Source organism: Oncorhynchus mykiss, chromosome 22, assembly GCF_057628025.1.
Source record: "Oncorhynchus mykiss isolate SJ-2025 chromosome 22, ASM5762802v1, whole genome shotgun sequence".
Taxonomy (NCBI): domain Eukaryota; kingdom Metazoa; phylum Chordata; class Actinopteri; order Salmoniformes; family Salmonidae; genus Oncorhynchus; species Oncorhynchus mykiss.
In genome coordinates, this window is record NC_143043.1 from 3,012,231 (window position 1) to 3,028,744 (window position 16,514).

General features: G+C 42.4%; 1 protein-coding gene across 50 annotated transcripts in view; it reads right to left on the minus strand.

The window, feature by feature from the left end:
- Positions 1–16,514, minus strand: part of LOC110501241 (LIM domain only protein 7) — a 137,434-nt gene that overhangs the window by 5,323 nt on the left and 115,597 nt on the right. For 27 of the 50 annotated variants that reach the window (XM_090215125.1, XM_090215120.1, XM_090215126.1 and 24 more), the window contains 7 exons: positions 8,425–8,517; positions 8,004–8,338; positions 4,350–4,406; positions 3,114–3,166; positions 1,392–1,550; positions 910–1,096; positions 226–510 (listed from right to left, as the gene is read on the minus strand). In XM_090215125.1, coding sequence (XP_090071251.1) covers positions 226–510; positions 910–1,096; positions 1,392–1,550; positions 3,114–3,166; positions 4,350–4,406; positions 8,004–8,338; positions 8,425–8,517 — 1,169 coding nt within the window. The remainder of the gene's footprint in view (positions 1–225; positions 511–909; positions 1,097–1,391; positions 1,551–3,113; positions 3,167–4,349; positions 4,407–8,003; positions 8,339–8,424; positions 8,518–16,514) is intronic. The other 23 variants (XM_090215161.1, XM_090215147.1, XM_090215150.1 and 20 more) reach the window with 3 other exon arrangements.

Here is a 16,514-nt window from a genome sequence, read left to right on the forward strand (position 1 = left end):
GAGAAGTAGTCATTATTTACTATTTTACACCTGGAGTTACTTTCATAACTTTAAGCCATTGTATAAGAGATTCTCGAAAATTGGTGTTACCCGTTAACCCCAGATCTAGAATCAGACTTTTATTTCCAATATCTGACACTGTATCAGTGATTGAGAGCAAATCTACCTACTCAGTTATTTTGTTAAGCAGTATTCTGCCATGCGATTGGACATTGGATGTTTTACCTGCTGCGTTGCTGCGAGGATGGGCGTGACTCGATTTCGAGGCCAGAAGGAGGAGTGGGGGAGGGAGATGGCGATGGTGAGCATTGGGACCAGGAAGACGGGTTGCTCCCCCCGGGCCCTCTGAGGGAGCTCATGGAGAGGGAGGAGGGCAAGGTGGCTGAGCCGGGACGACCACCGACCCCGCTGCTGCTGTTGCCACCACCGCCACCACCGATGGACGAGGTTGACCACGATGAGCGCCAAGAAGAGCGGGGCGCAGTGTCCAGGTTATCCAGAGACTCACCTCTGAAATGTTGAACACATTAGTGGATGTTAGTGGGTTAGCGTAAGCACCCAAATATCATGAATAGCACAGGCCAATATGTTTCTTACTTAGCCAACTATTTTGATATTGACTCCTCTGAAAACATAAAACAGACTGGCATCCAAGGCTCGAGCCCAAAACTTTAAAGTAACTAAAATAACTTTTACTCAATTTTTTATTGTCGGTTATATAGAAGATGTTTCAGAGTCATGTGGCGCTATCAGCGTAACATAGGCCAGCAGAGCCCCAGCTAGAGTATACCTTCTGATGGGGCCAGTCAGGCTGGCTTAATTAACCCTATCTATCATTCAACACACACAGTGTACTGTACTGATCCACCACCCCCACACCCCCAGGCCAGTGGAGCCACTGTCGAGTACCTGCTGATGAGGCTGGCAGTGGGGTCCTTGCTGGTGGTAGTGCGCTGGCGGATCCAGCTGTTGTCTGTGGTCAGTTGGGTTTTCTTCTTCATCTCCTGCAGGATCTGCTGCCTCTCTAGCTCTGCCTGGGACTGGCTCTGCTGGCCATTCCTCCACGATGCCTCGTCCAGCCCACCGCTGCTAGTCACTGTGGACCAATGAGAGAGGAGAGGAGAGGAAGTCAGTAAATAAAGACGAGAGCCAATGGGAGAGGAAGGAGTCAGGAGAAGAGAGCTTATGATTTATCCATCGATCAGGAATCAAACAATCAGGAAACAACAATACGACCAGTGATTCATGATCAAGACAGTTTGTAAAATCTGGAAGTGCATGCCAAACGCGATTGATCGGCTGAGCTGGGTTGCTTAATTGATTGGGTCCTACATTGATTAGACAGGAGTGGTCAGGAGCGGTCGAGGAACGGCAGAGTCCGTGAACCACACCTCTTTCTGGCTCTCTGTATCGCATGGCATTCAGGATGTTTCTCCTCTCCAACTCCAGTTCGGATGCGGCCTGGAGACTCTGGGCCTTTTTGTCTGCTTTACGTCTCAACTCCTCCTCCAGTAACTTCTGGGCCATGCCCCCCGAGCGGCCATACCAGCCTGGGCACAGTGTGTTCACACTCACTGACTCAGTGGCACAGACACAAACCACTAGCTTGGCTAAAAGTGTCTGGGTACAGCCTCTACAGATACAGATGACACTCACTGACTTCTATTCATAGAGTCGCATCGTTGCCTTTGTGATGAACATTCTACACACTGCAGCCATTATTTTAGGTTTGATGAAAACGCGCTTTCGTTAGAAAATACATTTTTACCATGACAAATATGGTTCTTCATGTTCAGTGGGGTCTTTCTAACATATCATTAACATTACATCCAAAAAGTCGGATTTTGTAATCTAATACAATATTAAGCACAGAGCTCTGTTGAAAGTGCAAAAAGTTGCAAAAAGCCAAATTAACTCAAACTGAATACATTTTAAAGGCTTTGAAAATAAAAAGCTTGCAGTACGCTCAGTGGCGCAATCTTCGGAAATTACAGGAATTTGGCATTAAGCATACACATAACTACCTATGTTACCTCTATGGTTTTAAGTCCTTCCGGATTCGATAAGAAAGATGACTAGTTAAAAGGTGAGCCTGTCAGTTAGCCTTAATTCTTGCACAGCCTCCAGCCTAGCTGACACAATCCTTTCCCCTCTGGCCTCCTTTAAATCACCCTAATTTTGGCCATCCTACAAGGGTAAAAAATCCAATGACTTTTGAATGGATTATGATAGAGACATGAGGTTTGGACCATTGGTTTTCTTAGAGGATTATCTGCACAATTATATTATTTACCCATTGTTCAAAATATCTGTTTTTGATTGGACAACATACATATTGGTGACCGACTGATGACTGATGCCCAGTCATTGAATGGAGGCTAATGACTGTTTCATCTAAATTATACTATAGTGGCATGGAAATATGATATTGCTCAAGTAGGCAAATAATTAGTAGGACACAACTTTATTTTCTAATTTACTTTAGAGAGATGGCAATGTTGCCATTTGCGAGCACAGTTTGTAAAAAAAATAGCTAGCAATGCTAATGCTAGCTAGCAAAAATGCAGTGCTGTCCCCTCAATCTTAGCTAGCTGAAGTTATACTGCACCTAAAGTCAATCTGGTGATATAAAAAGAATGACAAGACGTTCCTACTAATTATTTTCCTCCTTTTGAAATGTCATTGTGTTTCCAAGCTTCTATAATGCACTTTAGATTAAATCTTCATCAGCACCCATTGAGAATGTTCAAGAGAACGAACGTTCAACACAATGAAAAAGTGCAACCCATGAATTGCCAAACGCACGCTAGTGCCACGGCATGCACACACACCACACCACACCACACCACACCACACACACACACACACACACACACACACACACACACACACACACACACACACACACACACACACACACACACACACACACACACACACACACACACACACACACACACACACGACACCAGCTTCCTTTGCTAATGTGAGCAGCTAAATAATGTGTGGTTCAACTTCCACCGAAGGTGATCCATGCCTCCTGTCAATAAGGATGAATGAATATTGATGAAGACATAAATAATAACACATTATTATAATTCATCCCCACTGACTTGTAGTGTCTGGTTTCTCCACATCTAGCTCTGGAGTAGATTTGGACTTTGCCCTGCAAGACACAAAAAACACATAATTTGTAAATAATCAGTCATATTAATTATCTCTCAAATCAATGTACACTGGAAAACAGATGAATTTGTACAGATTAAATGGTACCCTATTCCCTACATACTGTAGTGCACTACATTTGACAGGGTTCATATGGCTCTGGTCAAAAGTAGTGCACTATGTAGGGGATAGGGTGCCATTTGGGATGCTTCCTTGGAGTGAAATACTGTTTACACGCTCAGGTGTGCTTGAAAACAGGAAGGTAATAACATGTATTTTCAAATACGTACAGTTCAATATATTGTATCCGGCTGGAGCAGCCTACTATGTACTTTTAATGATCAAATCAGAAAATTAGATATACGCTATGGGCTATGGCTATGGGGCACATTATGAAACATGGAATAAACTGGGAGTTGTAGTGGCCTATATTGGGAATAGGGTGCCATTTAAGACACCGCCCAGGTTAACACATGGGGACATGGTTAAATATTGACTCTTAGAATATACTGTATTAGTTATAGGCTGACCCATGCCTTGTACTTGCTAGTAAGGGAACGCTTACTAGTGGCAGGGTAGGCTAAATAAATACAGCAGAATAGGCCTAATTAAAAGAATGGTGATAAAGGAACCGAAATATGCTGGGTAGAGCATTCCCAGAGCTCATGCTTGAGCGCCACCAGAGTGAAATTGGAGATGGAGATGGGTCTTTTTTTGTGTTGACCCACTGCACCAAATTAAGCACGTGCGACGCCCCAATCCACTCAGCTCTGGTGTTGCACCAAAAAAATATTATGCTCGTCTCCAGTCATGTAAAATGACGTAGAATTGCATGAAATTTGTTTATAAAAGGCTAGATTTTATGAAAACAGTTAAGTTTAGTGGAATACCCACAGTCATACTGTGTGTTTGTCTGTTTGCACACATGCACACCAGGCCTGGGTTTCAAACACTTGAAAAATCCTATCAAAAACGTTCTCTGCGCAGGTTTGAGCTTGCCTGGCTTAATAAAACATTGGAACAGTTCAAAATCTTCAGACCCAGCCCATTTCCTATCTGGCTCTCAAGGCAGACTCAAGCAAACGCTCAAAGTATTTGAAAGGTTTTTCTAATATTCAAACCCTGGTCTGACTCACACACACTCAACGGATGTCTAGGCAGGACCTTGGCATACACACACTGACCTGTCTGCCATTGATATCTCAGGCTGGACCTTGGCATAGCCACAGGAGTCCCCCACCCTGCCATCCAGCAGAGAGAGGGTTACGGGGTTACAGCAGTAGTGGAGAGAATATAGATACGGGATAGGGGATACAGACAGAAACAGAGAGAGGGTTACGGGGATACAGACAGAAACAGAGAGAGGGTTACGGGGTTACAGCAGTAGTGGAGATAATATAGATACGGAATAGGGGATACAGACAGAATCAGAGAGAGGGTTACGGGGTTACAGCAGTAGTAGAGATAATATAGATACGGGATAGGGGATACAGACAGAAACAGAGAGAGGGTTACGGGGTTACAGCAGTAGCGGAGAGAATATAGATACGGGATAGGGGATACAGACAGAATCAGAGACAGACCAACATGGACAAACGGACAAATAGAGAGGACAAAACACAGGAAGACCATTAGTGGGAGTTTGAGGTTACTACTCAAAGTGCAGGCAAAAAAAAAGGTTATTAATGCAATGATAATGTTTACAAATAGCCTTCGAAGCTTAAAGCACAGATTTAACACACACAAATCTTAAAGCCTTAAAAGCACTAAGATCATTTCTGTAATGACAAAAGTCAAGATCGACAGGCTAGAATAAAAAATATACACTATATATACAAAAGTATGTGGACACCCCTTCAAATTAGTAAATTCAGCTATTTCAGCCACACCCGTTGCTGGCAGGTATATGAAATCGAGCACACAGCCATGCAATATCCATAGACAAACATTGACAGTAGAATGGACTTGCTGAAGAGCTCAGTGACTTTTAAAGTGGCACCGTCATAGGATGCCATCTTTCCAACAAGTCACTTCGTCAAATCTCTGCCTGGTTAGAGCTGCCCGGTCAACTGTAAGTGCTGTTATTGTTAAGTGGAAACGTCCAGGAGCGACAGAAATGGTTTGTCGAGATTGGTGTGGAAGAACTTGACTGGCAAGCACAGAGCCCTGACCTCAACCCCATCAAACACCTTTGGGATTAATTGGAATACGACTGCGAGCCAGGCCTAGTCGCCCAACATCAGTGCCCATGGCTGAATGGAAGCAAGTCTCTGCAGCAATGTTCCAACGTCTAGTGGAAAGCCTTCCCAGAAGAGTGGAGGCTGTTATAGCAGCAAAAGGGGGACCAACTCCATATTAATGCCCATGATTTGGAATGAGATGTTCGACGAGCAGGTGTCCACATACTTTTGGTCATGTAGTGTATAATAAATGTAAATAAAACCTTGGCTCTATAAGAAGGTAACTAGCATAAGGCAGAGGCACTAGATCCTCAAACATTAGAAACCATGATTCACACACAATGAAGCCATTGAGCAGAATCAAGTAAAATTATATATATTTTGCAGTTGCTATAGTATACATTTTTGTTGATAGCTTTGCCTTCATTTTTTCTTATTTTTCTCTTTTTATTTTATTTTCTAATCCTTACATTTAGTTTAAAACTGTAAAATGATGGAAATTGTATTTAGTTTCTTTTGATATTTTTTGGTATTTATTTATTAGTGTACTTGCTTCAGCAAGACCACTACTGTTATCTGGCATAGTTCTCTTTATTAGTGTACTTGCTTCAGCAAGACCACTACTGTTATCTGGCATAGTTCTCTTTATTAGTGTACTTGCTTCAGCAAGACCCCTACTGTTATCTGGCATAGTTCTCTTTATTAGTGTACTTGCTTCAGCAAGACCACTACTGTTATCTGGCATAGTTCTCTTTATTAGTGTACTTGCTTCAGCAAGACCACTACTGTTATCTGGCATAGTTCTCTTTATTAGTGTACTTGCTTCAGCAAGACCACTACTGTTATCTGGCATAGTTCTCTTTATTAGTGTACTTGCTTCAGCAAGACCCCTACTGTTATCTGGCATAGTTCTCTTTATTAGTGTGCCTGCTGAAAGTATTTAACTCAGCTTAAACTCTAGATTTGCCAATTTATCCTTCTTCCACTACCATAAAAATATATATACTGAACAAAAATAAAATGCAACATGTAAAGTGAACAAAAGATCCCAGAAATGTTCCATATGGACAAAAAACTGCTGTCTCTCTAATTTTGTGCACAAATTTGTTTACATTCCTGTTAGTGAGCATTTCTCCTTTGCTAAATTAATCCATCCACCTGACTGGTGTGGCATATCGATAAGCTGACTAAACAGCATGGTCATTACACAGGTGCACCTTGTGCTGGGGACAACACCACTCTAAAATGTGCAGTTTTGCTACACAACACAATGCCACAGATGTCTCAAATATTGAGGGAGCATGCACTTGGCATGCTGACCACACAAACTGTCAGAAACCGTCTCAGGGAAACTCATCTGGGTGTCTGTCGTCCTCAGGGTCTTGACCTGACTACAGTTTGGCATTGTAACTGACTTCATTGAGCAAATGCTCACCTTCGACGAAGGAGAAGTGTGTTTTTCACAGATGAATCTCAGTTTCAACTGTACCAGGCAGTGTACGGCGTCGTGTAGGTGAGCGGTTTGCTTATGTCAATGTTGTTGTGAACAGTGCCCCATAGTGGCGGTTTGGTTTATGGTATGGGCAAGCATAAGTTAAGGAAAATGAATACAATTGCATTTTACTAATAGCAATTTGAATGCAGAGATACTGTGACAAGATCTTGAGGCCCATTGTCGTGCCATTCATCCGCCGCCATCACCTCATGTTTCAGCATGATAATGCACGGCCCATTGTTGCAAAGATTGGTACTGAAAATTGGAAGCTGAAAATGTCCCAATTCTTCGATGGCCTGCATACTCAACAGACACTTACCCTTTGAGCATGTTTGGATCGACGTGTACGACAGCGTGTTCCAGTTCCCACCAATATCCAGAAACTTCACACAGCCATTGAAGAGGACAACATTATACCGGCCACAATCAACAGCCTGATTAACTCTATGCGAAGGAGCTGTGTCATGCTGCATGAGACAATTGGTGGTCACACCAGAGATGGACTGGTTTTCTGATCCACGCCACCTACTTTATTATTTTTTTAAATGTATCTGTGACCAATAGATACATATCTGTATTCCCAGTCATGTGAAATCCATTGATTAGGGCCTAATGAAGTGATTTCAATTGACTGATTTTCTTATATGAACTGTAACATCTTTGAAATGATTGTATGTTGCGTTTATATTTTTGTTCAGTGTGTATTTGGACTGCACGCAAATATTCTTCAAGATATTAACTGGGTGGGATGGGAAGGAGGAATTATGGAAAAGAAAAAAGATGATATTATTGCAATTCTCTATCATTGTAAACATCTAAACAAAAAAAATCTGGGTGAAAATAAAAAAGAATTCCTGTTATGTATACAGAAGATCAAAATAAAAAAAGCATTAAAATGGAAAGTGGACCATAAAAGTTGCTTTGTTCATCTACATAATCAATTTGAGATACTTTAGGATCATTTGGGCATGATGTACAATATAGGTACCATGACATGCATTGGATTTGTGCCATAAATGCTAAAACGTTAGCATGTGGAAACAGTGCCAGGGAAACTAAACCAAAGCATAGATTAGTGCGATACCTTGTCTATAGACTGCTTAAGGAAACCAATATGCCATTTTGTAATTTGGGTGAAATTTCCCTTTGAAGAAAATATTAACCATTGCTGCTGTTCCTGCATTCTGGTATTCTCCATGTGTTGTTGATTAGCAGCCTCCTGGTGCCTCCTCTCCTCCTCCCTCTCTTCCTCCTTCCTCCTTTGCCATTTCAGCTCCTCCTCTTTCCTCTGTCTCCTCTCCTCCTCCTTTTGCTCCTCCCTCTTCCTCTCCTTCTGAAGACGCAGCAGATCTCGCTCCTCCGTTCTCATCCTCTCCTCCTGTCTTTGCTGTGCCTCCTCCTCTTCCCTCCTCCTCCTCCTCTCTTCCTCCTGGTCCTCCCAGGGCAGGATGGGCTGGCGGAGAGGGCAGGGTAGGCTGAGACTCTTGCTGCTCGGCTCCTGAGGAATAGACAGTAAAAGGATGAAGCCAAAGCCAGAGTTTGTACCTCGGTTTACTACCAGAAAATTATGTTTTGGTTCCTCACTTCTTGGTGGTGTCTGCCCCCGTCAGTCACAGCATCCTGCTGGGCTCGACGCCACTCCTCCTCCAGTTTCTCCTGGTCACGACTGTATTTTTCCTGTTTACAAACACACACAAAGTTTCTCTGGAGCTTTGGTCACCCGCCCCCTATACTTACTGACAACAACGTTTAATCACAATCAAACAACAGGTAGGCCTGATCACAGACAGAGATGAGACAGCTTACAGGGAGGAGGTCAGAGACCTGGCAGTGTGGTGCCAGGACAACAACCTCTCCCTCAACATCAGTAAGACCAAGGGGTTTATCGTAGACTACAGGAAGCAGGAAGAATAGAACAGGGTCGAGAGCTTCAAGTTCCTTGTTGTCCACATCAGTAAGGACTTAACATGGTCCAAGGACTTCAGCCACCCAAGCCATAGACTGTTCTCTCTGCTAGCGTCCGGCAAATGGTACCAGAGCATCGGTTCTCGGACCAACAGGCTCCGAGACAGCTTCTACACCCAAACCATAGACTGTTCTCTCTGCTACCGTCCGGCAAATGGTACCGGAGCATCGGTTCTCGGACCAACAGGCTCCGAGACAGCTTCTACACCCAAACCATAAGACTGTTCTCTCTGCTACCGTCCGGCAAACGGTACCAGACCATCGGTTCTCGGACAAACAGGCTCCGAGACAGCTTCTACACCCAAACCATAAGACTGTTCTCTCTGCTACCGTCCGGCAAACGGTACCAGACCATCGGTTCTCGGACAAACAGGCTCCGAGACAGCTTCTACACCCAAACCATAAGACTGTTCTCTCTGCTACCGTCCGGCAAACGGTACCAGACCATCGGTTCTTGGACAAACAGGCTCCGAGACAGCTTCTACACCCAAACCATAAGACTGTTCTCTCTGCTACCGTCCGGCAAACGGTACCAGACCATCGGTTCTCGGACCAACAGGCTCCGAGACAGCTTCTACACCCAAACCATAAGACTGCTAAATAGTTCATCAAATGGTTATCCGGACTATCTGCATTGACCCTATCTTGCACGGACTCTATGCACACTCACAAGACTCTACCCACACACACACTACACTGACACTCTCACACAAACCCCAACACACGCACACACAGAGTATACAAAACATTAGGAACACCTTCCTAATATTGAGTTGCACCCCATTTTACCCTCAGAACGGGGCATGGACTCTACAAGGTGTCGAAAGCATTCCACAGGGATGCTGGCCTGCGTTGACTCTAATGATTCCCACAGTTGTGTCAAGTTGGCTGGATGTCCTTTGGGTGTTGGACCATTCTTGATACACACGGGAAACTGTTGAGGGTAAAAAACCCAGCAGCATTGCAATTCTTGACACATTCAAACAGGTGTGCCTGCCACCTACAGTGGTTTTTCCTTTAAAAGTTTTGAGTTTATGCCGCGACCGTTTGTGGTAGATTGCATCGTTCTGTCATTGCACCACACTACCACAAGGGGGAGTTAGAACGCTGATCTATCGGTAGTCTAAACTGTAGCACAAATTGACTGTCTTTTCGTAAGGTGTTTTCAGCCCGAGAGTCTCTCTTCTCTGTCACTAGAGACCTGCATCAGGCAAAAAAAAAATGCTGGCAGTGACCCTGGAGTCGAGAGACCCCGTGTAAATACAAATGGGGGAATTACACTTGACATATGGACTGATGATTTTGAAAAATAGGCACGGTTGGCTTTTTGTTTCTCTTCCTCTAAAAACATAAATAAATCATTTGAAATAACAAACTGGATTGATTTACCAGTGTGAAAGAGTGATAGCCCGTCTATATAAAGTGAGTTCATCTTTGCTGTTGTGAAGAAGTGTTTAATAAAGAAATGTTTTCAATTATTTGTGACATTGTGGTTCTAATGAATAATGTAAACAAAATAAATCTAAATAAATCCTATTCATAATGAAAAGGATTTATTTGTATTTACTTACTATATTACGTATTGGATCACAAAAAATATAACTTTTACATTACCGTGTAGTTGACCAATAAAATGGACTGACGGAGATGTGGGACATGCTCGGTATACATATCCCGAAAGAAAGAAATCTCACTCCAATCATTTTTAATAGAAAGTTCGCAAAAATAGTTATGATCTTGCTACCTGTCTATTTGTGGAAAAATCACCCTGAATAACTCTTTAGTCAAATCAAAGTTGACCTATTTGCTTCTATTTTTGTCTACACCTACTGATTCTGTGATCACCAAACATCATGCAACCGCAAAATGTTGGATAAAGCAATTTCACAAATCCGGCTGTTTTTTAATTTTGCTATCGGAGTGACTAAATGTATTACAATTGAATTTGAAATAACTGAATGCTGAGTATGAAGAAGAAGAAGAGAGTGATTGAATTTAAAACAATAGTGTAAAAATGAATCTTCCTCTGTCTCGCGCACACAAAAACAAAAAAACATTTTTTTTTTCTACGTTGTCAGAAGACGCTGTAACTGGACAATGTAACATGCATATAGACGCATATACAGTATTTGTTCATCAACATCTTTATGCTTTTGTTGATAAAATGATAAAAAAAATACAAAATGCAGATGTTTATTTCAACTACATCATTTAAGGCAGACCAGCAGAAAGAGAAACATTCTCTGAGGGCAGAGATACAGGCCACAGATCCAGAGCCATGCGGCATTGGCGCAAGGCGGAGAATGACGCGTTGAAGAGGGCGAAGAATGAAATGGAGTCAATCCATGCCAGGCACACCTGTGAGCTCTGAAACTCCACCTCCGACAGGCAGAGGCCACAAACGTGGCGGGTTAGTCAGGTCATCGGTTCACCCCGATATCTCCATTCCTCTTCTGACACCAGAACTTGATGAACTGCTCACCAGGCACAGCAAGGGCAGTCTGGACCATTATGCTGTTCTGCTATTCCAAGCATGTGTAACCGAAGAGAGATACCACGAGTGGACACAGAATACCAACTGGGATGGATCCAGAGGCAAATGTGGCTTACCGGTGAATCTCCGAGTGTTCATCGTGAATACTGTCTTAGAAGTTTCTGTCCATGACTGATACAACCCGAAAAAGCATTAAAGACAGAGTTAATGAGTACTTGAGGTCACCGAGAAAGTCGTATGGCCTGCTCTCCATTATGTAAGGAATTAGACACTTTACTATGTTTACTATGGAGGTTACAGTAAACATCTCATTGTCCTGTTGTTTTTTTGTCAGACTGCACAGTAGCCTAATAAAGATATGCATTTTAAAATAGTTATTTTATCGAATTCAATAATATATTTGTACCACAGTAAATGCTGTGTTTTTATTTTTTAGAATATAGTTCTCGGTTAGTTTTCTAACCACATCTGGATGGATCCATAATGATTTACTATGGGAATAAATATCACTGAATGACAGAAATATTGGAATAAAGTAGGCTAAAGTAGGCTTACTGGAACACCCAGAGTCATCCAATTGTTATAATAGGATTTAAAGCAATAGCCTACCCACCTGTGGTCGACTATTTCAGCACCGTTTCACGCTGCTCTGAGACAAGCATGGGGACTGGTCTTGATAAATCAATGAGATTTTTATTTTCACTGAATCTCCGTTTGGATATCGGTTAGCCTATATGTGGAAATCATTTATTTTGCTCTTCACTCGCAGTCACTTAGTAGCCTACTCACATTGTACAGCGACATATTTCCTGGAATAGAAACACCATAATATTAATCAAATTAATTAAGATACATTTAGAAAAAATCTATCCCATATACAATGTTCTTACAAAAAATGTTTTAAATTCTCTAGTACAGCCAATATTAAAAACAGTCAAATGCTTTTCAAAGATGCCCTCTGGTGGTCAAACTAGCACTAACTAGCATTAAATGGCAACAATGGCTGACACTTAAATGCGGCAGCCCGCAAGCTGTGCTGCAGTACGACGCAACTTTTAAAGGAAGAATCACTGTACTACCATACCCCTTGTCAGTCTGTCATGGAAAAAGCAGGTGCTCCTAATGTTTTGTACACTCAGTGTGTTGCATCTACTCTGTTCTTTATTTTACTCTTAGCATGATCTATCCTTGCCTTATATGTACAGTGCCTTCAGAAATTATTCATACCCCTTGAATTATTCCACGTTTCTGCAGCCTGAATTCAAAATGAAAATATTTTTAAAAAATACCCATCTTCACACAATAAGCCATGACGAAAAACTGAACATGTTTTTAAGACATTTTGCAGATTCCTTGAAAATGAAATACATAAATAGATCATTTACATACGTATTCACACCCGAGTTAATACTTTGTCGAAGCTGCTTTGGCAGCGATTACAGTTGTGAAGACTCTAAGCTCTTTTCCCACCTGGATTGTGCAACATTTGCCCATAATTATTTAAAAATGTCTTCAAGCTCTGTCAAATTGGTTGTGGATCATTGCTAGACAACCATTTTCAGGTCTTGCCATAGATTTTCAAGCCAATAGTTAGGAAGGACGCCTGTATCTTTGTAGTGACTGGGTGTATTGATACATCATCCAAAGTGGAATTAATAACTTCACCATGCACAAAAGGATATTTAATGTATGCTTTCTTTATTTACCCATCTACCAATAGGTGCCCTTCTTTGCGAAGCATTGGAAAACCTCCCTGGTCTTTGTGGTTCTATATGTGTTAGAAATTCACTGCTCAACTGTATGTGTGGGGTGCAGAGAGTCTAATTCACTTAGTATGTGACTTGTTAAGCACATGTTTACTCCTGAACTTTAGGCTTGCCTAAACTAAGGGGTTGAATACTTATTGACAGAAGACAATTTTTTTATTCAATTTGTAGAAATGAAAAAAAAAAAAAAATCCACTTTGACATTATGCGGTATTGTGTGTAGGCCAGTGACCAAAAATCTAAATTGAATCAATTTTAAATTCAGGCTGTAACACAACAAGTTATGGAAAAAGTCAAGGGGTGTGAATACTTTCTGAAAGTCCAGACATCACATACCCCTGCACATTTATGTATTACTGGTACTCACTATATATATCTTCATTCTTGTTTATTTAATTTTTTTGTACTTTATTCCTCATGTTTTCTTTCTCATTTTCAACTGTAAATCACTGGGAAAGGGCTTGTAAGTAAGCATTTAAAGTCTACAAGGGTTGTCATTGGCGCATGTGACAAATATAATTTGATTTGAGATATCGTCACGACTTCCACCGAAGGTGGCTCCTCTCCCTGTTCGGGCGGCGCTCGGCGGTCGTCGTCAACGGTCTACTAGCTGCCACCGATTCCTTTATCTTTTCTGTTGGTTTTGTCTTGATTGTTTTCACCTGTACCTTATTTGTTGTTAATTCGGGGCTATTTAAACTCTCCTTCACTGCAGCCGACGTGAGTAAAACATTTAAACGTGTTAACCCTCGCAAGGCTGCAGGCCCAGACTGTTACGGTGCGTGAATGAGGACCCAAAAGCGAATTAACTTAAACAGAGCTTCTTTAATTACCAAACATAGGTAGGCTCAGACGGACCGGCAGATTCCGACAGGACAAGACAAGGTTACAGCAAACATGACGACAGTCTGGTTCAGGCATGACACACAACAAACAAGAATCCGACAAGGACAGGAACAAAAACAGAGAGAGATATAGGGGACTAATCAGAGGGAAAAAGGGAACAGGTGGGAAAAGGGGTGACGAGGTGGTTAGGAGGAGACAAGGCACAGCTGGGGGAAAGAGGGGGTGGAAAGGTAACCTAACAACGACCAGCAGAGGGAGACAGGGTGAAGGGAAAGGACAGAGACAAGACACAACATGACAGTACATGACACAGACGGCATCCCCAGCCGTGTCCTCAGAGCATGCGCAGACCATCTGGCCGGTGTGTTTACGGACATATTCAATCAATCCTTATCCCAGTCTGCTGTTCCCACATGCTTCAAGAGCGTGGTTCAAGCTAAGGTAACTGAGCTAAACGACTACCGCCCGTAGCACTCACTTCCGTCATCATGAAGTGCTTTGAGAGACTAGTCAAGGACCACCTCCACCCTACCTGACACCCTAGACCCACTACAATTTGCTTACCGCCCAAATAGGTCCACAGACTATGCAATCTCAACCACACTGCACACTGCCCTAACCCATCTGGACAAGAGGAATACCTATGTGAGAATGCTGTTCATCGACTACAGCTCAGCATTTAACACCATAGTACCCTCCAAACTCATCATCAAGCTCGAGACCCTGGGTCTCGACCCCGCCCTGTGCAACTGGGTACTGGACTTCCTGACGGGAAGGTGGTGAGGGTATGTAACAACATCTCCACCCCGCTGATCCTAAACACTGGGGCCCCACAAGGGTGCGTTCTGAGCCCTCTCCTGTACTCCCTGTTCACCCACGACTGCGTGGCCATGCACGCCTCCAACTCAATCATCAAGTTTACGGACGACACTACACTGGTAGGCTTGATTACCAACAACGACGAGACTGCCTACAGGGAGGAGGTGAGGGCCCTCGGAGTGTGGTGTCAGGAAAATAACCTCACACTCAACGTCAACAAAACTAAGGAGATGATTGTGGACTTCAGGAAACAGCAGAGGGAGCACCCCCCTATCCACATAGGGGGCAAACTACCTGCCCTCCAGGACACCTACACCACCCGATGTCACAGGAAGGCCATAAAGATCATCAAGGATAACAACCACCCGAGCCACTGCCTGTTCACCCCGCTATCATCCAGAAGGCGAGGTCAGTACAGGTGCATCAAAGCTGGGACCGAGAGACTGAAAAACAGCTTCTATCTCAAGGCCATCAGACTGTTAAAGAGCCACCACTAACATTGAGTGGTTGCTGCCAACACACTGACTCAACTCCAGCCACTTTAATAATGGGAATTGATGGAAATTGATGTAAAATATATCACTAGCCACTTTAAACAATGCTACTTAATATAATGTTTACATACCCTACATTATCCATCTCATATGTATATGTATATACTGTACTCTATCATCTACTGCATCTTTATGTAATACGTGTATCACTAGCCACTTTAAACTATGCCACTTTGTTTACATACCCTACACTACTCATCTAATATGTATATACTGCATCTTGCCTATGCCTTCTGTACCATCACTCATTCATATCTTTATGTACATATTCTTTATCCCTTTACACTTGTGTGTATAAGGTAGTAGTTTTGGAATTGTTAGGTTAGATTACTCGTTGGTTATTACTGCATTGTCGGAACTAGAAGCGCAAGCATTTCGCTACACTCGCATTAACATCTGCTAACCATGTGTATGTGACCATTAACATCTGCTAACCATGTGTATGTGACCATTAACATCTGCTAACCATGTGTATGTGACCATTAACATATGCTAACCATGTGTATGTGACCATTAACATCTGCTAACCATGTGTATGTGACCATTAACATCTGCTAACCATGTGTATGTGACCATTAACATCTGCTAACCATGTGTATGTGACCATTAACATCTGCTAACCATGTGTATGTGACCCATAACATCTGCTAACCATGTGTATGTGACCATTAACATCTGCTAACCATGTGTATGTGACCATTAACATCTGCTAACCATGTGTATGTGACCATTAACATCTGCTAACCATGTGTATGTGACCATTAACATCTGCTAACCATGTGTATGTGACCATTAACATCTGCTAACCCTGTGTATGTGACCATTAACATCTGCTAACCATGTGTATGTGACCATTAACATCTGCTAACCATGTGTATGTGACCATTAACATCTGCTAACCATGTGTATGTGACCAATAACATCTGCTAACCCTGTGTATGTGACCATTAACATCTGCTAACCATGTGTATGTGACCATTAACATCTGCTAACCATGTGTATGTGACCATTAACATCTGCTAACCATGTGTATGTGACCAATAACATCTGCTAACCCTGTGTATGTGACCATTAACATCTGCTAACCATGTGTATGTGACCATTAACATCTGCTAACCATGTGTATGTGACCAATAACATCTGCTAACCCTGTGTATGTGACCATTAACATCTGCTAACCATGTGTATGTGACCATTAACATCTGCTAACCATGTGTATGTGACCAATAA